This window comes from Bombus pascuorum, chromosome 11 (assembly GCF_905332965.1).
Source record: "Bombus pascuorum chromosome 11, iyBomPasc1.1, whole genome shotgun sequence".
NCBI lineage: Eukaryota > Metazoa > Arthropoda > Insecta > Hymenoptera > Apidae > Bombus > Bombus pascuorum.
The window spans coordinates 2,236,377-2,260,872 of record NC_083498.1 but is presented as its reverse complement, the minus strand read 5'-3'; the positions used below and the strand labels follow the sequence as shown (position 1 = coordinate 2,260,872).

The following is a 24,496-nucleotide window of genomic DNA, read 5'->3' as shown; positions in this document are numbered from 1 at the left end:
CGTTGGCTGTAACGCGCACGCGTTTGGAAACGCTGTTGCGCGCCGTTTACTCAATTCCGGCGATCAACGCGCTCCGCAAATTACAGCGTTTTAATTGCAGAGTACCGCAAACACGCAGATCCTTCCCTTGCGGACGGAACTGTTCGATGTGATTTTAAAATTACATCAAATAATAGGACGCACGTTAAGTGTTGCGTAGCGTTGCGTAACGAAACTGTTTATGCACTTGATTGCCATGATCGTTAGCTAATGAGCTTTTATTGTTTCATGTCGTGGCGTTTTGGTTACGCCAGATTTAATATGTTTTCGAGTGAAGCGTTTAATGGTATATTCCTTGTGCGAATGAAATTACGAAGTGATTCTCCAGTGAGAATTAGGGGATAATGTCGGGCGATTTCACTCGGGAGTTGCTAACGAGCTTGATTATTTTTCGATAATTGCTTTCACGCGGCCTGAATGTTTTATTTTTCCAAGCGAGAATTAAATAACCGCTAGTATACTGCATAATTATCATTGGAAGATTATTGCTATCACAAATAAAATTTACTGTTTTATCGAGACAGAGAATGCAAGCAATAGTTAACCGTTAAACTTGAAACTTGTTGCATTGTAATGCAAAACTGTATCATAAATCTTCGCTTCTTGCTTTATCCGTACAGTAAGTGAAACTTCCTCATATCCTGAAATATTTGTCAAATGGCAATAATCATCACGGAAAGTTATAAAGTTTCAACTATTCCTTTAATGGTAGCAAATTTTACTTTTAATACCATAACATTTGCGAATTAAATTGATAAAAAACAGAAAATTTGTCGTTTTGATAATTTTTTGTTAATTAGAATAACAAATAGATATGACACGATGTAAACTAGAGAAGAAACAATGAAAATAAAAAAACATCAGAGAGAAAACGAGGTTACAGATACGTAGACACTGTGTGTGTGTGTGTGTGTATATAACATTATAATAAGAAGAATAACGTGTGAAAAGAACATGAAAAACGACTCGTATGAATTTAATGTTGCGAACGCCCGTCGTGATGTCGTAATTTCTGCACCACTGACATTTATTACTTTTCCAGAAATTAAATGAATATAAATAACGACCCGGTAAACACAATTTGATTCAAACAATGTGGACGATGATACGGTGGTACAACGAGAGGTGACAACCTATGTGTTAAACCCAATGAATAAAATTTCACACAGATATTTGCTCGAGTAATTTGAGAGTTTAATTGAACGAAATGTTGGGGTGTGTTCTCCCTCGCAACTGTTTCACGTAGCCGACACTTCACAATCTGCCCTGGCGAAATTATCACTCGAAACGTTCCGCACGGCGAAACTTTTGCGTGTCCCGATATTTCAATGTGTTCGGCCTCGAGATAACTGATTCCGCAAACTGAAAAGGATCGGCCTATTTGTATCATAATGACAAACCGAAAAGGAACGGTAACAAGAGGAGATAGTAATTAGTAAATAGTAAGATGCAATTCAGTCCTGTTTTCTTCAGCCTAAAGAACTTTCTTAAATCTGTCTACTGACATACGACATCTTATTATTGTACAGAATGGCCGGTAACTGATGGTATAACTGTGTACAGGATGATTCTACGTGAAAAAATAAGTTGAAAATATGAAATAAAATGTTTTTGTTTAAGATCTCATTTTTAAGGAAATAAAGCTTGAAAATACATTCTCAAATTTATTTTTCTTGAAAATAAAGCGTTTTCTGAACGAATTTTAACACTTTGCCACGTTGATTATATATGACCGCTCATGGTTCCTCCTGTGACGCCACTGTGTCATTGGTGATCGGAGCGCTTGAACTTCTTACAATTGTAAAAATTGAATGAAAATTGACAGTTAAGGCATTTTGAATATAACCGATGAATAGAAGAAATAAAAAGTGCCTCATTGAACAATTAAACATTTTTATTAAAATATCGATAAAAAAAAAATGAGAACAAATCTTGCATCTAACGGTGCACTGTGTTTGCATCCATATCTTTGAGGAATAATCTACGAATATTATTATAAGCACACCTTAGAAAATAATCGTAAATACTGCTTTATAATAATATAATTGAAGTTAGAAGTGTGAACATACCTTATTATTATATATAGAATGAGCAAACACTGTGTACTAATATCTTCTACACGTTTCAACGATGTATTCTGGACGTTTTGCTTACGACGAAATAACGAATGCGAATAGTTTGTTGAAACAAACGAAGCCTTGTTATAATATGTCGTTATCAACTGTTATCAAAGCGCCACGGTGGTCACCCGTGACCACCAATAAGATAAACGGTCCATTGGGGAAGAATGTTGTCTTACACCATTAATTTATTATTATTTTGCCATTATATGCTTTGAATACTTTCGTGGCGTCCTGTGCGAAACGTGTGATTTTGGCGTGGCAGTCAAAGTGTTAACTCTTATTCAGTCCGGAACTAACCAGGTTTAAGTATACTTGTTAAATTTTCAGTTTTTTCAGATTTCCAAGATTTTCTTGGAAACGGAACGTCATATGAAAAAATTGTATTGTATATTTTCGCCTTATTTTTTGCAGGAATCGTCCTGCACCCGATGGTGCGTGCCACCACTTACTGACCATCCTGTATATCAGCTTTTAAAATCCATTTAAACGGGTCATAATGTCCTATTACATGTAACGACGGTCATTACGAAGATTCAAGTCGGTGTACTTTGATTCGATCGTAATCCTGTAATTAAAATATCTTGTCAAAGTCAAAAATAAGCTAACGGCCGAGTACATTCGTCGTGTAAGTTACAAATCTAAAAACATCTGCCTACTGTTTCCTTTCTGTCTGTGATTCGCAAGCGTTCTTCATTTTACGCAACCGCAACTTCATAACCGCACTGTCACAAGCAAGACAGCGGATTCGAAGTTGTTTCACGGAGCATTACCCCCTTTCCAGCCGTTCGGCACAGACTCAAAGGGCGGACGTTAAAAGAGTCTGCTAACGTCGTTCACGAGATTTGCTCGGAGTTTGCGCGAGCGATGTTTCAACGGCTCTCTTTAACTCGAGTAACCGGTCGCTCAATTAATCCTGCTTGAAGCAGCAACTGTGAACAGCTAGTATCGAAAACGTACCAAGTGAGACTTTTTGGTATTTTAACCCTGTGATCTCATTACGGTTAAATGACCCGCTTAAACGATCAAACTTTTAGCTCGCGATCTCTGCCGGATTTAGAAAAGTAGCGTGGCCAGATTGAAACGTTAGCTACGCATAGAAACGATTCCTATTAGGTCAGCGCAACGATCTTCCATACTATTGTACGTTAACAACGATGTAAAAGCGGCAAGCATAGAAACATTTGTAAAATACTTGTAAGAATGATATTTAGAAAATAAAAAGCTAATTTTGTTTGGACTAGTTAACGGTAGTAATATATATTAACTAATATTACAGAGCGTCAATAAAAAATTTATTATGTACCAAATTACATTTTTTAAATTTGTATCAAATTTTAAAAATTTTTCATTGGTATCAATCCTATATTTATATGAACAAACAAGACTTTGAAATGAAGCTAATGTAAATATCAATCCACGTTCAACACAGTATGAATCCATTGTTATTTCGTATTTTTGTTACATCTTTTTAATAAAGTATTTCTCAGTTTATTTTATAGATATTTTATGCTTGTTATTATTCACAAAACATATGTAACGTACAGAATTATTTACCAGAATAAATGGAACATTCTGTACATTTAGTTGCTTCCCTCTCTCGTAGATAGAATAATTAAAGCCGTTAATATAAAAAGAAAAAAGAAAAAAAAAGAGGAAAAACGCCTGTAATGCGCTCGAACCAACATATTCTATGAATTCTCCGCAAATAAATGGATACAATTTTAAAGGCATCGAAAGAGCTTAAAAGTTAGGAATCCCGGTCTGTTCGAGCCTAGAACAAATCACTTTAAACATTTACAACTACGTCGGACAAACGTCAGTCGCACTTGGTATTCCAGTTGTCTCGTATCCATTTAAATAAATTAACCCCCGAAGGAAGAACGTTGCTAGATGTGATCCTGGGACAGAAATGAACAGCAAGAAATTTTCTTAAGTTTCATTAACTTTGTACGTCGCTGGGGATATTCCCTACTGAAACTCGTAATGACGTGGCAAGTTGTTTACGAGGCTGTGAAAGAGACGGACGTGCCGAGACAAAGTTTCGTTCGGTCGTTCGCCATCGCCACTGAGAAAGAGAGAGAAAAAGGGAGGGAGGAAGCAGATTTACCTTTAACTCCTACGAAAAAGTTCACGAGTTTAAGTACTTTCCGTATCAGATGTCTCTTAGGTATCGTTGAAATAACACAACAAACGGAAACGGTTGCATAAAACAGCGGCGGAGACCCAGTTGTACCAATGGGATTATGAAAGAAAATTATCACCGCTCGGGCATACCGTCGAAAACAACTTTCCAGTAGTGCTTGTGCTTGTTTTCGATTCGACTGAATTACCTTTTAAAAGAAAATTAATTATCGATTGAAAGCAAGTCGTTCTGGGCATTGATTAAAATTTTCGCTGTACCAGAGCAGTCTCATTTTTTTAAAATGGTTTTATCAGCCAGATGGAAAGGCATTTGGATCTGCGAAACGATCATTTCAGTTACATGAAAAAGGATATTTTCCCCAACGGTCGTATTTTCACGTTCGTTGCACGTAAAATTTTAATTATTGAAAGGCATTGCTATAGAAGCAGGAATTGAATAGAAAATATCATATTCCACTGCTTCAAGGACGAACGTTGGTAGTACAATTCCATTAATTTTCATTTCGTGTCGTGTTACGGTTACTTCTAATTGAACTGTATTTGACAATAGCTGTACAAATTTAAGAACGTAGGAAATTTGTTGTCCTTGAAAAAATTAATTCTTTAAAGATCTGAAAGTTGTCAATAGTTGGTAATTTCCTTTACTAAAATTACGTAATAAAACCTTTAAATTTCACAAGCACTTTGGTTGAAATAACATAAAATGTGAACAAAACAGACTTGCAAAGTTTTAAATAAGTTTTATGTTAAGTAGACTAGAAAGATATTCGGTATAACAACCATACGATTGTTAGGAAAATTGCAGAAACTCCTCTCTTCTCGGTGTTCATCCTTGTGAGAATCATATTGCTCATATTTTATTGCGTGAAGGAAGATTCTGCTGTGGTATATTTTTCGTAACGATAATAGAACTGTCAAAATGATAAAATCCAGAGCGTACGTTTAAACGACCATACCAAATAGCCTCCCCGTAGCGAATCATCTTATAAGATCAAGTTTTCTAACCGAAATGTAGTAAAATTTATACAGTATAACCAGAAAAACATACATTTCTTTTAATCGCGATTTCAAAACGTTCTAACAATAGCTGGTCATAATCGAACGAGATAATTAATTACAATAATCTACATATTAACATCATATTTGAATTAATGAAATTTTACTGAACTTCATTCTATGAAAAATAATACATAGAACGTGTAATACTTTGAACAACGTTAAACACATATAATGTTTAGACAACTCGTGACCGCACGAGAACTTCCCTTCATAATATTAAACTCCCATTATGCTATCAGAGAACATCAGATACCTGATGTGATGTTTTTTGAAAGTTCTAATAGCAAATTCAGCATACATTTCATTTACTTCAACACTCATTCATAAAGTCAACTAACTTTTTAATTGACAAAATTAATCTAGAGAGGATTTATTAACTCGTAAATATAATATTACAGTTTCCCAATGATCCTACTGCAATTAGTATCAAAACAATACGGCTCACCTTCCACAAAAATAGCCTGTATTGTTAGTAAATTTGCTTTGGCATATAATGGCAAGTAAACTTCGCCTTATAACAATAGCCACGTGGTAAAACTGTAAAACTGCGAACAAAGTGCTTTCACGATGTAAGGGCTCCGGACAAAGGAATTTAATTTTCGAGACGTGAATGGTTCTTGTTTGATTGTATGATTTCGTAGCCGCGGATATGCTCGTTCGAAATGAATTCTTTACGAAGCTTCGATTACCCGTTTCCATTCTTTTTCTTTATTTTTTCTTTCTTTTTCTTTTGTGTACCAATTTCTAACATTCCCATAGATAATTTCAGGCGAATGGCGTTTCGTTAACATCAACGAGACCGTGTCGTAACGACGATTTAAATTTTTCAAGAGTGAGCAATAACATGCGTCGAAAGTGGTGCCTCTGCTTCTAATTGCCGGAAGGCTTCAAATGGATTCAGATAAAAGGGGAAATCGAATTTCAGTCGATATCTCGGACGGCCAGTCTCCAAGTAATTAGCACGATGCCGGTGGTAGAGAAAGTTGAAAATAGTCCAACAGCCTCAATTGGCCACTTTAATCAATACCGGTGCAAATAGCCCAGAGACATTTCGTACTTGTACCATATTTCCTCTTTATCTTGACCATCGTAATGCAGAACTCTTTATCACTGAGAGCGATAAGTACTCAGAGTTCAGGTCTCGTTAGAATTTTAATCGTAACTCGTCGAGTTTCGATCGGATAGCCAGTGGGTAACTGGCAAGTACTGCATATATCTTACTACTATTTGACGCGAAAATTTACGATGGCTTGGACGGTTTACGACTCGTTACAACGCTATCATCGACGATTTGCAATATTCGAACAGAGAAGAAACTTCCCACCAGGAGTCGACTTTCGATGTTATGTCCGAGACACAAAGCGCGATTTTGGCATTCATGGTTCTTCAAGAATCGATAAATGGTTCCACGAGCTGATGTAAATAACCCATAAACACATTTACTGCTACGATAGTCATCGGTTATTCACGTTTTAGATACTAGATCTTTTGCAACGATTGCAATGACACAAATTTTATAACGAAATTCGTAACTAACTAAGAAATATTCAACAATATGAATGATTTAGATAACATCGTTAGAAAGAAGTGCGCAAGTACGATCCAATATTTTGTAAAAATTTAATGTTATGGTACAGTTTAGCTCGGTCTGTTGCAGTTCCTAGAGCAAAGTATATAGTTGATTAGTATATACTTGCTATGATTTAAGTAATTTGAATAAAGCGTGACATTTGTCTAACATCTATGTAAATCTGATTCGTGCAACCATTTATGGCACTCATGGAGCCAAGAATAGTGTGAATATAATACGAAAACTGCTATTATGAATGCAAAGATTGGTTTAAACAGTTATCGAAAAAAAGGTATAGATGAAAAAGAAATTAAGGTTACTTGTGTTTAGTTGATGAGATTACTGTAGGTAATATTAAATATTCTTAAAGGTTTTAATAATTTGATAATAATTCAGGAACTCGAGTTTTACCTAATTTATCGTTAATGCCTTCCTACGTACAAATATGTTTATGATTCGTTGCACAATGAAATTAATAATTATTAAATTTTGTAACGGTTATGCGCAACTAAAGAAAATTTTGCATCATAAATGTATGTTATAAGCAATAGTTTCGCTGAGATGATTTCCAAGACATCGCCCCCGTCGTTTTCTCATTAATTGCCGAATTTTGGGGAAATTGAGGCGATGAGGTTGTTAGGATGGTAAGTACATTATCCCGTGATCCTGTAATCTTCTGCCTTATCTATTTTCTGTACAGCAACGCGTTGTTGCAACATTGTTTATTTATTATACTCATTGTAATTATTTGCAATATTACTGGGAAATAATAATGTAATTGTGTATCATCATTTCTGAAAGATAAAAGTAATTTAATAATAACATGTACTCAGATATATCCCCTAGAGCCTCATTTTATCGTAATTGAACATGTTTTAGGAGTAATACATTATCCCCAGACTTTATCTCAATTCATTATACCAAGTATCAGTTACGTACTCGATCAATTTCTACCTTTTCTGGAGAATGCAGTCATAACATTGATTTTGATCCAACTGGTGCAGATAATAAATGAGATTTATTTAAAGCTAAAATATGAGATATCGGCGCATACATAATCAGACAGTTGGTCCTTATATTGAAATGGCTCGCAGCACTGCTTGAAGTTGCACAAGATACTAATCCGCTTTAAATAATATCAGTTTCGTGTATTAAAATTGCGTCATTATTTTCTCGTTTCAGGAATTAACGAAGGAAGCAATTACAAAGCGGATTGATTTTCATATTTCATATTGCTTTCGATCAATTTTACCTTACCAAAGTAGTAAAAATTAAATTGTAAATATAAACATTTTAAACGTCGAAATAAAACGCACGTACATATCAAATTCTGTACTGGTCTGATAGCAGAGAGCAACGCGATAAAGGTAAAATAACAAACTGAAGAATATTGTGTCTATAAATAATATTTGATACAGTATAAATAGCGTAAAAATAAAGTTTCCAATTCTGTGTAAGTATCACGTAGAAAAGTTCGCAGTATAACAATTCGCTGCATAATAATTTAAACGGACAATGTTTCCAAAAACAACCGAGTTCAAGAAAGATATCGCTAAATAATCCTCGAGATGTGCAAATAATATCCAGTTGCATAAAATACTGGACATTAATGGTGAAGAAAGGTGACTGGGAATCCCGCGGTCCGCAGTCACCGCGATAATCATCCCCCTAGTGTATCGCGCTATAGTCCCATCCGCTGGTTCTTTGGTTTAAGCCCCGTTTGATTAAAACTTCCCGGTTACGAGGGAGAAATTACATTTTAATTATACATGGTTAATCAGCGAACACGCTTCACGCTCCGACACACGGTTAACTTGCTGTTTAGCGTTTAATGGACGCGTATAATCTACGAGGGAATACGCCGAATTTTCTAACGCATCGTTGCTAGGTACTACTGTGAAAATGTGTCCGTAGAGTGTGATCGCGAGTCTTTTAAAAAAAATGCAATGGTCTTGAGATTAAACTTCGTCAATGGAAGTTGTACGTTGTTTTCGCGAATATTTTATCTCACGGTGATAAAGTGATACTGAACTGAAAAGAATTTTTATTACGATGGCTAGGAAAAGTGTTGGTCATAAACAATGCTGTTTTTCTGAGAGTTAAGTTCGAAACAATGGGAGGCGTTATTATCGGACTTTTAAAAAGTTGAAATAGAAAATTTACCAGGAAAAGGTAGTGAATTATAAAAAATACGAGAAAATTCATCACTGGTCGATTGGCGAAAGATAATTTTTTTTTTTTTTTTTTTTTTTTTAACTTTTAATACGAAAACTGAAAACCGCACTATTTATGACAGAATGACCTATATTGGTATACCATTGTATTTACTGTAGCATTCACTTACTAATTAATTCGGTCCAAGTGTATTAAATTTCGAGTCATTTGGTAGTACAGGTGGTTCCCGAGTTTACGAATTAATTGGTTGCTAGTGACGTTTCGTGTATTGGCAATTTGTACAGCGAGAATCTATTTGCCTCAGAATTAATACTGTAAGCGAGAGTTACGTTTGTAAGAAGAGATATATAAAATATAAAATAAATATTAAGGAATAAGAAAGTATTACTAGTCTAAGATTTACATATTTATAAAATAACATGAGACATTTTAAATTAAAAACAGAAATTTAATTCAAAGACAGAAATTTTAAATTAAAAAAGATTTTTTGAAGAAGAATTAACTCGCTGTTTCGTCACCGGAAGAATCGGCAGCTGTCGGGGTAGTAGAAGATGTATTAAAAATCTATCATGTATTTTTTTTTCTTTTCTTTGAAAAAAAATTGCTCCTAGTCACCTTTGCCATGGGCAATATAAAATAAAAATTCCGATTAAAAAATTTGTAAAGCCAAATGTTCGTAAAGCGAGAATTCGTAACGAGAAAATTACAGTGGAGGATAAAAGGAAGTTTAAAATTGTCACACTGAATTCTACTAATTTTTGTACCAAAAATTTTTTACTATATTGCTAACGGTCATCTATTCTGTGATATATATTATATTTATTCACTGCTCTCATTAAACATAAATCCATTTTGCGCAATTATGTTATCTTTCTATACTTCTTATTTTATACAATTTCCTTCGTCCATCATTGTAGTTGCACTCTCTTATGACTAGAAAAATGGAACATCGAATCTAATAAAGAAAAAAAAAACAAACAAAAGAAAAGAAGGGAATGTACAGGATGCCCCGCAGCATTGAACAACATCTTAGGCTGTGGATTCTGCACATGAAAGCAATAAAAAAAGAAAGTTCATTGTCCTCATGTGCAGAATCCATTGTCGAAGTGATTTCCCGATACTGCGAGACACCCTGTATATCGTGTATGAAAGTCGGTTTTCTCTTTCGTTTTTCTTCTTGTGTGAATCTGCGGCGCATCGTTGCAGTAGCGCACATTCTTTGGTGACGGGTTCGTCTCGGATGATGGATCGAACGAAATGGATTCGTGACGTTCTTCACGCATTACGACAAATCCGGTGCATTTTTCTTCCTGCTCTGTCAAGGTCTTTGTTCCGCGATCCTTTTAGCGCAAACTATGCCAGTGAAATATCATCGTTGGCTCCGTGGGCGGTTAGTAATCAACGATCACGAGGGGACTCGCAGTGATAAAGTATCTCGATGTAACGGCGATCGAGCCGAGGAAATTGAATATCGATCGAGTTAGCCGTGGGATCAAGCGGCTCCTTCGCGTGAAGCATTATATGTTAGGTTGCTTTGATAACACGGTTTACGATAAGCCAGCCACCGAACACCGATTTTCCTATCTGTCGTCTAATCTCTGGTCTAACTAATCTCTTTGGTTATCGACTTCCATTATGCTTGGCCGAATCCTGGATGAATTTCGTCCAGCTCGGATTAACTTTGACCCGAAATCTGTTCCGAGTGGACGACATAGTGGCGCACCATGGGATTGAAAAGCACCAAAAGCTTAGGTATGTGAAAACACACAACGTGTTAAGAGGAAAAGATGGTTAGATCGTATGTGTGTGCGCGCGCGTGTGTGTGTGTATGTGTCAGTGGGAATATGTGCAAATGTTACGATGTACGATGTTTACTAGAGTAGATAGGAAACGTATTAGAAAAATATTTTGCAACAAAGCGGTATAAATGAACGATAAATAGTACACTTGCTAGGGAAATAGAAATTTTACTAAATTTTGAAATACCTCGTGCAATAATCTTATTTATAACACTAAAAGGTATTTATTACTGGCAGACATTCTGTTTCGGACAGGAGGTTCAGATATTACGATGTTCGCATCTAAGTTACAAAAGGAATTAGCTCCATTTTTAAACATTTGCAACGCATAAAAGTAAATTGAACACGGTATGTAGCAGAAGTGAAACTCTTTTGTCGACGAAATGAAAAATTTTGTGCGGAATGAAATTTTTTTCATCAATGCATGAATTGTGTGATTCTTTGAGGGTATTGTAGTATAACAAAAATATATGTTTTGGTAAAGAAGTAAAATTGACAGAGGAAATGACGAAAAATGAAGGAACACTTAGCTTTGAAAATACATATATATATTTATCTCTTGATATATATATTTTGTGTTTTGTACAAAAGTTTTCTAGGGCTTCTCGATAAAACGTCGAACTAACCTTCTTTCATTGTTAAGTACAGTAAACGGTAATCGAGATGCAATAATTCATACATTTCGAATACATATTTGTGAGGAAACAAAATACATATTTGTGAGTCGTACATAAGCTGAACGATTGCTGTGAAATAGTCGATGTTCGGCGACCACAGTCGCGGTCGTATATTGAACATAAGAATAATACACCTCTTTGAAAAACACCGATGACAATCGTCTGGAGAAATTGGAGCGTATAGTAACGAACGTATGCGAGCAACTGTTCGTTTTAGAACGCCAAGTTATGTTCAGTCTGGGGATGAATTATTCATCACAATGTTTGACCTTATAGTGCACTGATACGAAGGTTCTCGCCATTTCTTGCACTCTACCTAGAACACGCATTTTCTTTCATTGAAATGTTAAACGTTGTTAAATTTTCCAAATGATTAAATAATTTCTTGAATCGCTCGATGTGGGTAATTGATTTATTTTGGAACTTCAGATATCGTTCAAGAAATTAAATGTCCCTTTTGTAAAGTTTTGTAATTGAGATACTGTAGTTAAAGAAGGAGATAAACTAAATAAATGTTACGAATTATATTTATAAATATATCGACGAAGCTAGGAGTTGTAGAAGTAGGAAAACGAAACAATTCGATGCAGATGTCTCACTTTATGCAAATCATGTGAGTTTTCGAAAAGCACCGAAGTTTCGCTTCTTTTCCACGTTGTACATATAAAAAAAGAACGATGTTAGCAAGCGTATGAGAAAATCGCGTATTTCGGAATGGCCGAGAAAAGTCTCCTCGGGTCGGGAAGAATTATGCCACTGTTATATGTGGCACACGTAAGCTAGCATACACGTGAGCGAAATAAAAAATTCCCAAGCCAACGTGTTTAAAGCATGCATCGCCTAGTCATATTCGTGAAACGTTTACTAATGAACCACGGTTTTATCAAGCCTACAAACAATATTTGCTATTTAGTCCCAGATCTGCTTGCAAATCTACGATCGGAATTTCCGTAGATCTACGTTTCGCGATCCCCGCGAATAAGAAACGCTACACATCCTTTGGTTAATAGAAAAATACAGAAAGAAACCAAGAAGATAATAAAAAAAAGTGGCTATATATAAAATGGTCCTAAAGAATTCTTCTCTCACATCTTTCTAAAGATGGCAAAAGTTTTGGTCTATTAACGGTTTTAAAGTGAAATTTGATTGTTGCACTACAGATTTTAATGCATTTATAGAAAATTTTAAGATACAAAAATACATGTTATACAACACGCACGATATAGAGAAATATATGAGACGTTTAAAATAAAATAGTTGTCATAATTTAGTGGATGAAACAGATCTTATTTAATCTCTAATTTTTTAGTTATGTTCATGAAAATCTACCTTGTTAGATAAAAATAAAAAAAATCTAATTTATTAGATTTGGGATCTCTGTGCGTCAACTACTAATTAATAATATTAATTCATGACTGGTTTAATCCGGTCTTTTGTAGATACTCGCGAGCGCATGTAACATGATTCTGTTACAGATACCGGAAAGGAGAAGAATGGACGGAAATTGCGCAAAGTTCAGCGTGCGGATTGAACATACGAAGCAATGATTAAACAATCATTTCGCATATAATTTTCTTTTAATAAATATTTAATGTAATAGTATATTTTATATTTGATCGTAATATAATTATGAAGTATAAGAATGATATTGATAACTGACAAATTAAGATTTCCGTAATAAAGTCATATATTTATAAATAATATCATAGAGTAATATTTCAATGGTTAAGAATTTACCTCTCATTGAATTTAAAAAATTTAGCTCAGTAGAAATTCTTTGTCTCAAATGTAATTTCTTTATCCCAAACACTTTATTAATTAAGAAAAATTTGCCCATTAAATTTTTTCGGGTGGCGCATTGTTTTTAGTACTGGAAATGACAAAGATTTATGAACAGAAAATGCTTGCAGAAGTAGTTACGAAACATTTAAGCTAGATAAATGGTTCAAATCCTTTAACTGGTGACAGTCTAAGGAGGCAAATATCTAGTGTATGAAATATTTCGGAGGTACAAACGTTTACGTTATCTATCGTAACATAATAATAGTTTTCAGTCTTATTTCCTTTTTCAATAATTTATGTATCTAATGCATATATGTATGTAAGATCAGGTCGAAAACATACATCAGTAGTACTTAAATATGCAGAGCATGTACGCCAGCGTGTAAGGGGTGTCAAAAATTGACAGAAGAAGAAGAATAAGAAATCAGCCTCCAGTCAGAGGCTAACACGTGATCTAGGTGTGTTGATTATATTTTCATACCTTCCTCAATGCATATATTGTAGTCAAATTTCTTTCTATTTGTATAAAAATAAATTCAACCTGTAATAATCATTTGCATACTGTGAAAATGACATATGCTCATTATATTTGTTGTAATATAATTTACTTTTTTTTATTAATACTTGTTTCGTTTATAAATTAACAAAGGTCTAGAAATAAAAATCTTTTTACATCTTTTTATACGTAACTTCTATTCACTGTCTGTTGTTTAAATTTTGGTAGCACAAACTTGGTTGTCATTAAAGGGATTTCGTAGCATTCTCTATTTCCGTAAATTCGCGCTTAAGCGGTTCACTCTACAGATCTTTCATCCTAATGCTGAATATCTTCCGCTTCAATTACCTATGTGCTAAGTGGCGTAACTAATGGCTTTGAATAACCATATACATATCGAAACACGTATTAACTTTCTCTTTTCTTGCATGATTCTTGTTATAAATTCCTTTTGTCAATACAAACTTACTTTTCCAATAGAATTATTTATCTTGAATGCATTCTCGTTATATATGTTATATAGCGGTTGGATTTGTCATAGAAATTGGTTTATTGTAGAAAGAAAAAGATAAATATATTTTCTAAAATATTATTAATAAATATATTATTAAATATAATCAAATGCATGTGATTGTATTGTATATTAAACGTTATTGTGGCAGAATATTTTAGCACAGGTTTTCATTAGATTTTTGCCACCGCATATAGATCTTATATTGATCCATTGACCTAAAAGTGAATATCTTCATTGTCAAAATAGAGGCTGCTAAGCAGTTTATGCAACAATTTATACGAGCAAGATAGATCTAAGATAGAACACGTATATTCTCTTCGATTTATCATCTTTCGATCTTTTTGAATTGTTACGAGATTCTATTTTAGGCACGAGGTCTTCAAGTGACTTTAACTGACATATTATTATCAAATAAACGGTACTATACGATTCAAGATGTTTTCATGTATGTATATTCGTAGATAAGATCTTTAAACAAAGTTTCAATTATAAATTTCCCATTCTAATAATTCCTATTCTTGTGTTCAAAACACAAAGCATTGATCTCCACATAAAACATCATCTTTACCATTGAACTAACAGTAAAGTATAGTCCTACAGACTCTGTTGAACGTTTTAGTACGCACAGATTTCAGATATTTCATCAGAAAACGATGCAATGTTGAACGCAAGAAGCACGCTAGATATTTGAAACTTGTGAAACAGCGTAACTTAATTTAACTTAAACACTGTTTTCTTCCAAAATGCCGAAAGTGTTTAGACCTCTATCGGAGATCGTTAGCAACAATTAATTTACTTGAATTAATATTCGTGTCGATAACTCACGTCTGTTGATGAATTGGAAATTCCCAAAAAAGCCGGTCGCATTAGATGGAGGTCCCTGTGTGTGAAGCTCTAAAATAAGCGTAGATCTTGAACTGTATAGAACCTGCGGGATGTCATGTAGATCGCCGCAGAGCACACCAGTCCAGGGGGTGTATTCGGAAACACCGTTGGTCTCTAAATGTAGAAACACCTTTAGAAAGTCACCACCCACGCAGCTGGAACATAAATCAGTTGCAAGCTGTTAGCAATCTCTTTGTACTTGTAAGAAGAACGTGACCTCAACGAAACTAATAAACATCGTTTTGTATGTATATGTGTATGCACGTACAGACATGTTTCAAGAGTGACACGCAATTATGTACAGGTATAGGAAAAATAAAACTCATAAAAGCGAAATATATCATTTTTAGACGATTATTTTATAGAAGGGAAAAAAGATTTGGTGCATGAAGAAATTTATAGCTTCAGTTAAAAGAATATCTCAACTTGCTAAGTAAAAATATGCTATCGGAATGTACTTTACTGCTTTCATTTTCTGGTTATTTTATTGTATAATATGTATCCATTATTTCATTATCATCAGACGTATAATCGTATATACTAAATAAAGTAAAATTTCCTAGAATTTTCCGATAAATGCAATCAATAGGCATTTTAATGTTTAATATAAAACTAATATAACTAAAATTTACAAGAAATACATTCATCTTCAGAAATGCAAATTCTTTGATCTCTTATTCTGTGAATTTTAATTCTACTTCGTTTAAATTCTATTACTACAAATATGAAGGAACGAAATATGCTTTCACTGTTTCTTGCAGAAACAGCCATTTCCGCACCATCCAGTTTATTTTTTAAGGAAATATCTCGTAGTTGATCGGTGTAAATTTCTGCTTTGAAATTCATCGAATTTCACCCGATAGCAACGGCCCCGGCGATAAGATGTATCAGATATCGAATCCATAGTACTCGTAGAATAGCTAATTGACTAATTAGCCTCGGCAGTGAAACGGAACAGGTGTTCCCAAGTCCGGCTGTACACAGATTACTGGAGTTCACGTGCTTGGGGAGCATTTCCAATCCCGTGACTTAAAGCGAATACAATGGCAAAATTAGCACGGATTATAATAGAGCCAAGTAGCTTACAGCTAATATTCACAAAAACAATTTGCCAGTTCGTTAGCGGTTGTTAACACGCGAATTCTATATGGCTTTCAATGGGCGTCAAGAGTGCTGAAACTTATTCTGTCGATGAAACTTAGATCTATATCACGTTATATAGTCAGTCACAAAAGTCTGCATACAGCTTTTAAATATAAAATTTTATAATGGAAAGGTTAGCTCTACGAATTTTTTCGCACATTAATACACATATTGTTAAAATCTAACACTATTTATTCACTTTCACCATTATTAAGGGAAAATAAATAAAATACATAAAATATAAAATACAATGTTACAAAAAGTATACACTCGTTATATCGACATAAAATCATAAAAATAGTAGGCGTAGTATTACGTTAATATGGTGTAGCACCCACCCATTTAAGGATCAATAATCTTCGTAACGTTAAAAAATTAAAAATTTTGTAATTTCATCCCAATAATTCCATCTCAATATTTTTGTGCGTTAAATGATTAATAACGTTTTTAATTTCTTTTGAGAACACATTAATAATAACTACATTAATATGTAAGTATGCATAGATGGTTCTGTGACAACGTACCAAAATTTCATTTAATTTCACAAAATTCGATAAGTGTGTGTAAACCTTCGTGACCCGGCTATAACATAGGATTGGTCGTTAAAAGATTATTTAATCTTTACTGAACGGAAATCTGCGAACGAGCTAATTACGCGCCACAGGGACTTGATTCGAAATTTACCGAGGCTTTAATGATGCTGTTACGCAGCCTATTCATCACAAGCGTTTGGACGATTTCTAATTAATTAGCGGCAGACCTCTCGCAATATTCCATTTGTTGCAAGCATTCGCCGCAGCCGGTCATGATATCTCCCTGTTAGTTAAACGGAGACAATTACGCGGGAAACGACTGAGTATTAATGTAGAAAGTTCCAAGTTCCTTCCTTAAGGCAGCACGATAGGTCGAATGGTCACACGTAAGTATGATTAATGGTAGACATAAAAAGGTTGTCTTAATTTGCGTTCATAGTGAAGAAAGCCGAGTGGAGAAAACAGTAAGTAGACATTGTAACAGGAAATTTTCCTTTGTACGGAATACCACCGTGAAGCTTTAAAACTAACCTTTAGTTTTCAAGAAGAAATAACTTTTTGAATAGATATTGCTCTAAATAGCAAATTAAGGTAATATAACAATTTGTTCAATAATATTGTTGAACAAAAAGTTCGATCAAATGATCGAATAAATAGTGAAATAAATAAATAGCCAAGTTCAAGCGTACTTCACAAATTTTCAAATTCGTTTTTCTCAGAAACAAACCGTCATACAAAAAGATTATATTCCACATTTTCGATTTATTTTTTCACGTCCAATAATCTTTTTTGTATCATCAGTTATGGACCATCCTATATATTTGAGACAAATATTTTTGCACATTAAATTTTTGTATCGCTTTTTGCGTAGCTTCTCTGTAATGAATGTTTCATATCAATATTAACAACTGCTGAATTTATTTTCCTTCAGAGTCATTTCTTCGTTCATGCAACCCAGCAGAATTACCAACAATTCGCGATAAGAACTAGCGATTAAAATAATTTGAAATGCAAGTATAACGTAATTCGCGTTTGGCATGTGTTCAGGCACATGTTAAAATGCGCTTTAATTTTATTTCAACCATGGCATAATAAACTGCAGTCATGTGTAATTCATATCATGTGAGAAATAACGTATGCAATTCACGGAAGGATGCATCTTGTTTCGTAAAATATTTATGTAAATTGATACATGACAAACAATAATGGTTTCTTAGTTCTTTTATCATAGACAGAGTGTTCGCGTTATTATTGTCCAGCGTTTTTCTCGAAAATGGCAAATATAAAAGATGAAGTTGTACGATTTGCATGACCAACGCAACAGTACATAACAGTTTCTTATATTTACAGTACCTTTCCAAAAACTAAGGGCAATTTTCGGTTTGTTTAGTGGAACGCTATGCATATTTTTTACCATATGGAAACGGCTGTCAAGACAAATTGAAATATGTGGTACACGATGATCTTTAAAGTTACGGAAGGTCAGTAATTCAAATATGGTAGGATAATTACTGTCATTTACAAAAATTCAATGTCGTGAATAAGTTTGCTCGTTAAACGCGAACAAAGATATTGATTCAAAAGTAGGTGCGTTAGCTGCAATGGAAGGGAAGCATGGAACGATATTACAAACAAGGTTTTTACTCCGTTTGCGTCTATGAAGTAATTTTTATTGATATCTTAGTAATAATTTAGAACTAGCGTAGCGAATAATCTATTGCGATCCTCGCATTGTTAAAAATTATATTAAGAAGCTAAATCAAACAATGTTAAATTTTTCACTTTAAGAATTTTCAAGTGATATTGGCGCTATATGGAGATACACGGGTGTCGGACTCGCGTGAAATTACATATCCCTCGAGACAACCATCTATTCTGAGATAAAATGGTGCAGCGTATCGAGACAGGAGACTAACGAAATTTAGCTTGTACTTTAATTCGTTTCGAACTTCGTTTAATAGTTTAATGATCAAATAATTCTGAAGAATTAAATATTGTAAGATACTGGCATACATATATTATATTATATGTATAACTCGATTCTTGGATATTTATATAAATTCATATCTTTCTGTGTTGGAATACAACGATATTCCACGTTTAGGGATAAGTACCCATACACAGACATCCACACAGACATTTGAACACGACACTTACACAGGTCATACTCAGGTATAGAGAGTGGGATTCAAAAGTGTTTAAGGGATCATGGGTTACTACTGAAGTCTAGTCTGAAAGTAACTGGCCAACAATCAACAATTCTTGCACACGTTATTATATCACACGCTTGTATACATCAGGTTCTGTAGTTTCTGTTTAATAAACATCATTGAATATTATTTCAACACAAACATTGTGTCTTCCAAATGTTATTAACCTTAACTTCCAGATTAAATTCTGACATTCTGAATATATGTAAAGAAATAGAACATAATATTAAGGTAACGATAATACTGTACAATACTATCAGTGATTATAATGAAAAGAATATATTATAATTAAAATTATCAGTCAAGTCCCGGATAGTATCACGTTTACCATAGTCAATGTTAGAAGTTCTTTCAATATGCAATAGGTTATCGATTATTTGTGTAATAAATGGCTCTTGTTCAACAAGGAATGTATGGTATGCCTTTATAAAGTGACATCATCAACACGAAAACTTTCCAATTGATACCTCTATTACTGTACTTCAATATTATACAAAACACAAAGCTTTATCGTGAAATGTTTTTATTATGAATAATAAAATATGAAATTATTACTTTTTTTTTTTTTTTTTTTTTTTTTTTTTTTTTTTTTTTTTTTTTTTTTTGAAAAATTATTTGAATGAAATATTATTTCAGTTACGTTTCAAAGTCAATGATGTATGGTATTAACTTCGAAGTTCATAAAGATGTTCAATAGGATTAACATGTCTGGTTTCAATTTGATAAATTGCGGTCGAAATTCACGGATATACGTGTAATGTTTGATTTAAATCCGCATGTTGCAAAATTTAGCATTTGAATGACTACTAACTTTGGCGTGGATATTATAATTTTATGTAAAATGGAAATTTTATGCGTTAGCATAATTTAAGCATAATTTCATGTTATTTTAATTTATAAAACTTTGTGTGATGTTGCATCGTTGTTATATTGATACGTGCTTACGCACGTTACATATGTAATTCTATTTTATTTGCGGAAGTAACATTCGATAAACAAGGATTTACGAGAATATTATAACACGATATAATTAATAATTAAATTCTGCAACTTCACTTTAAACATATGCACAGTAATTCGTATCAAATTCTGAGGGATCATAAAAGTTTGAAAATAATACAACAAAAACTGATTGTTAAATCTGTTAGTATTAAAGATATGATACTAAATTGCTAAATAATAAAGTCACTTTTAATGCATAATAAAGTACATTTTCTGCTATGGAATCAAACTTTAACATCTACGAAAGATATTACATTAAAGTTCCCTGAAATTTCTTAATAAAGACATTGTGGGAAATGTTTTAATTCGATCTGGACTACTTAAGTTACTCTAAACGCATTAAAAATAATTTCACTTACCAAATGAAAATGTTGAACTTGAACGAAGAAACTTGCTAAATTTGTATTATTAAATTATTTTCGTAGTTTTACGTAACTTCACAGCTACGTTTATACGTCCAATTTATATAGCATGCCACAAATCGCGAAAATCAGACGGTAAAGCAAGAAACAAAGGGAAATAAAATGATAACAGAAAGAGACGTACTCAAAAGAACGGAGTCATCGAATATCCAAGCGTTGGAGAATTAAATTCTCGAGAAACATTTACTATGCTCAGTGACATTGCCGCGTTGTCAAAGAACGTGTTGTTCCGTGAAACCCAAAGAGCCGTCGCCGATCGTCAACCGTTATAACCACCCCTGCTGAATTTACACACAAAGCGATTCATAGTGAAAGATGAAAACAGCCCTTCTCTCCAACCAGAATTCGAATCTCGACATATCGCTTTGTTCTGCATAGCGTGCATCAGCTTTGTTCTCAATTTTTTCTGTAGGTCAGGAAACAGAAATTTCCTGCTACAATTTATTACATTGACACGCAGTGGCTCGCAAAAGCGTTTGAACACGTATAGATCATAGAAAGTTTTGCATGATATACGATATGAACAATTATCACGGTGATGTTGGCGAAGTTTGAAACAAATATACATAGCTGTTGTAAGCTATTTATCGTAAAGATTCACTTTGCTAAGTTATTTTATTCAAATAGGTAGTTATTCATTGTATTAATAAATTTCAATATTTCATGGAATTATCTATCTTTATCATTAAGTGTATACTCTAAGTGTAAAGCAACTATTCATGCTGCATACTAATTTTTTACCAATATATGTATGTACATATATACTCCCACTAATATCTTGTAACTTCTATGTAAATTTTCAGATTAACTTAAAAAATACTGCCACTTCAATCGTGACAATCGTGTTACGATACTAATGAAATTTCAAAGAATTTTCTATGATAAGTGTTCGAATACTTTTTCTACCTGCCTGTAAAATGAGTCACTATATATATCGCAATATTAATCCTGACACTTTCCAGAGACGATTTTACACGAATATTATAATATAAGAATAAAAAAGCATTTAAAAAAAAATTATTAATCGTCTCATTAAAAATAACGAAGGCACAAAAATATCTGAGAGAAATCCCACAATATCCCACACGTAAATCCAACGTATAATTCTGAAGCAATTTTTTATAAAATAACGTTTCTATTAACTTGCAATATTAGACCGAAAAAACTTCACATCATTATTGGACAGCGACGTTGAATCAAATTCCTGGGAAGCACCTTCAGAATAAAGTTAATAACACTCGATAACTTCCCCTATCGAATACAGATTTGTTTGCCGCGAGTTGCAGACGTATCTTTTGTTAATAGCATCAGCGGACGCTTTGTTCCCGTCCAAAGGGTAGCAAACAAGATTCGTTTCTCCTGCATTCGGTATGAAAATCGATAGGAAATTCCACGAAGTATCGGAACTGTCGTAGCCTGACGATAATCCCTTGTATACCGCATACAAACTCAGCGCATCGTCGAAACGAGTGAAAAATATCAGACAATGGATCCGGATAAAAGAACGATGGAAAAGTTTCCTATCGGATGATGAACGAAGCGATTTTTGAACCGTGATCCGATAAGAATCGTTCCGTTTCAACCGTTTCGAATGATGTATGGTCAGCGATAAGAAGAAAGGTTCTCGTTTGATCTTGCCGTGTATCGTAATTGTTTCTTCCTTGCAGTTGTACGAGATGACTTTTTTCTTATACGAAGGTTCGTTCGTTCCTTGTCAACGCTTGAAATTGAGCAACGCGTAAAAACAGCATATATCTCATTACTCGTTTCAGATACCGTATTATTAATTTTACACGCTAGAATGTTTACATTCTTACCGAACTGAATTTTTATATAATATCCATTAATTATATATGATACTCTTCTTTATTTTCTTTTTACATAGGCTTTAACGTCGCATCAACTGTACCTACGTGGTTATTAGCGATGACAATGTGAGTAGAGTGAATAGATGCAGATTTACTAGTTAAATTTTGCTAAATATCTTTGGATATATTTTTGAAAAAGTAAAAAAATGCTTGAAACTTAATTTTTGTCACGGAGATCTTCGCTTAAAGACACACGTCGCAGATTTTGGGGATAGATTTTGAGATTAGATGCGCACGTGTGAGTCAAGTGTGACCAACTTTAAGTCTGTTTAATACAACTTGGTGTTGACGATCTAGGTTCCTAGTCCTCAACTACTGGAGGTATCTAAATTTCTTGTTAAAAGAGTCTTCGCTGATTCCCAGTGCATGCGAGATTATAGACTTTTCTCAACCACGTTGTTTCAGCTGAATTGGAGATGTTTCTTGAAAAACTTTGACTCTTGACTTTGACTCTGAGGGATTTTTTCAAGCTTCTCTTGTTGAAGATAAGGTAAATGCGTTCTTTGCTATCTTGTCCATCAGTTCGTTATCAGAGATGTCCAACACGTGGTGTGATTCATGAAAGAGTAATTGTTTTACCTACCGAGTGATTTTCCAATCAAGTACGATGCCATCAGAACTGTATACATTTTTGATGGATGTGATAGCATCCTTGCTATCGGTAAGAATGATGTAGTTTTCATTTGGTCCATACCAAACAATTTTGAATGCCTGTTGGACCGCTATTAAGTCTGCTGATTTATTACTAATATTGTTAGGTAATCTAAATTTGTATATTTTATCTACAAAGACGATAGCACGTCCCGATTTCGTCTTAGAATACGAGACATCAGTATATCTTGTACGGACCTTGGTAGTTGAAAGGCTAATGCCTTGAATGATTCAGCGTTTGCAGCATTTTTTTAATTTTAATGAATTCGATGCATTAATATTGCGCATGAATTCTTTTCCAAAATTATTAAACACTTTTGAAAGAGGAGAGGTATGGTTGTAACTACGTAAAAACGTACGTATGGAATTTGTTGGAAGACTTTCGCGGAGGACCACTTCCTTGCGAGTTATATTCTTCTAATCTGAATCTCCAATTTTATAGGACCGTTTGCTATATCATACAGCACCAATTGCTATGTTCTTTGCCTATTCGATAATCAAAATTACATAATTCACCGGAAAATCTAGTTCGTAAAAAAGAAGAAGAAAGCGAGGTAAGTATAGTACATTGCAGTGCGCAGAAAAGGGGAACTGATTAACGTGCCACAATTCAAAAAGTTCTCCCTAAGAGGCCCGTAGGATCGTTGGCACGAAATCACGGCATAGCGTGCAAAACTTCACGAAGAGTCCTACTCTGATTGGCTTTACGCCAGGCTTATACCCCTCGGGGATCTCCGAGCGTAAAGAATGTTTTTGGAATATTACATCAGAAATTTATACGCATAGCGTATAGAGTATAGCGCATTACGTATACGCATAACGTATGGCGCATGGAATTGACCCTTTTCACCTTTCCGCCGATCAAAAGTCGTTCAACGATTGTTTAATAATAATGGTGTTGGTCGAATCTTTTTCCATTGAATAATTTCTGTAATACGCAAACTTACGAAAGTATTCGAACACTTCCATAGGCACATTTTATGAAGATATTATATTTATTATACGAAAGATTTTGAAATTTTATCAGTTACGAGTAGACTGCGGATTTTTACGTAAATTCATATTTTAGTAAACATCCAGCTTTTTGTAGATTCATATTTTTCGTTTATATATTAAGCGTAACGAAACAATATACCGTGATTGAAACCAATTCTTTAATATTAGATTGTCCCAAAAGTTTCTTTCGTTCTATAAGGAAATGATAGACAAACAATATTTTTTGTTTCATATTATTTTATTGAATTATGTATCTTGTAATAATAGAACAAGATACATTACACATAATTCAATAAAATAACACCAAGTATTCTAGACGTATAATAAATTGTCACTGCAATTGATATATTCAAATTTTTAAAGAACCAAGAAAGTTAGCATTTCGTTGTAATAATCCTTTGATGAAATGT

At 33.8% G+C, this 24,496-nt stretch overlaps 2 protein-coding genes across 2 annotated transcripts in view; one reads left to right on the top strand and one right to left on the bottom strand.

Annotated features, from left to right (window-relative positions):
* Positions 1 to 24,496, top strand: part of LOC132911886 (uncharacterized) — a 290,962-nt gene that overhangs the window by 47,751 nt on the left and 218,715 nt on the right. The gene's annotated exons all lie outside the window — the stretch shown is intronic.
* LOC132911885 (suppressor of lurcher protein 1) overlaps positions 1 to 24,496 on the bottom strand; it is a 535,060-nt gene that overhangs the window by 349,823 nt on the left and 160,741 nt on the right. Inside the window, exon 4 of the mRNA XM_060968897.1 lies at positions 15,202 to 15,416. Coding sequence (XP_060824880.1) covers positions 15,202 to 15,416 — 215 coding nt within the window. The remainder of the gene's footprint in view (positions 1 to 15,201; positions 15,417 to 24,496) is intronic.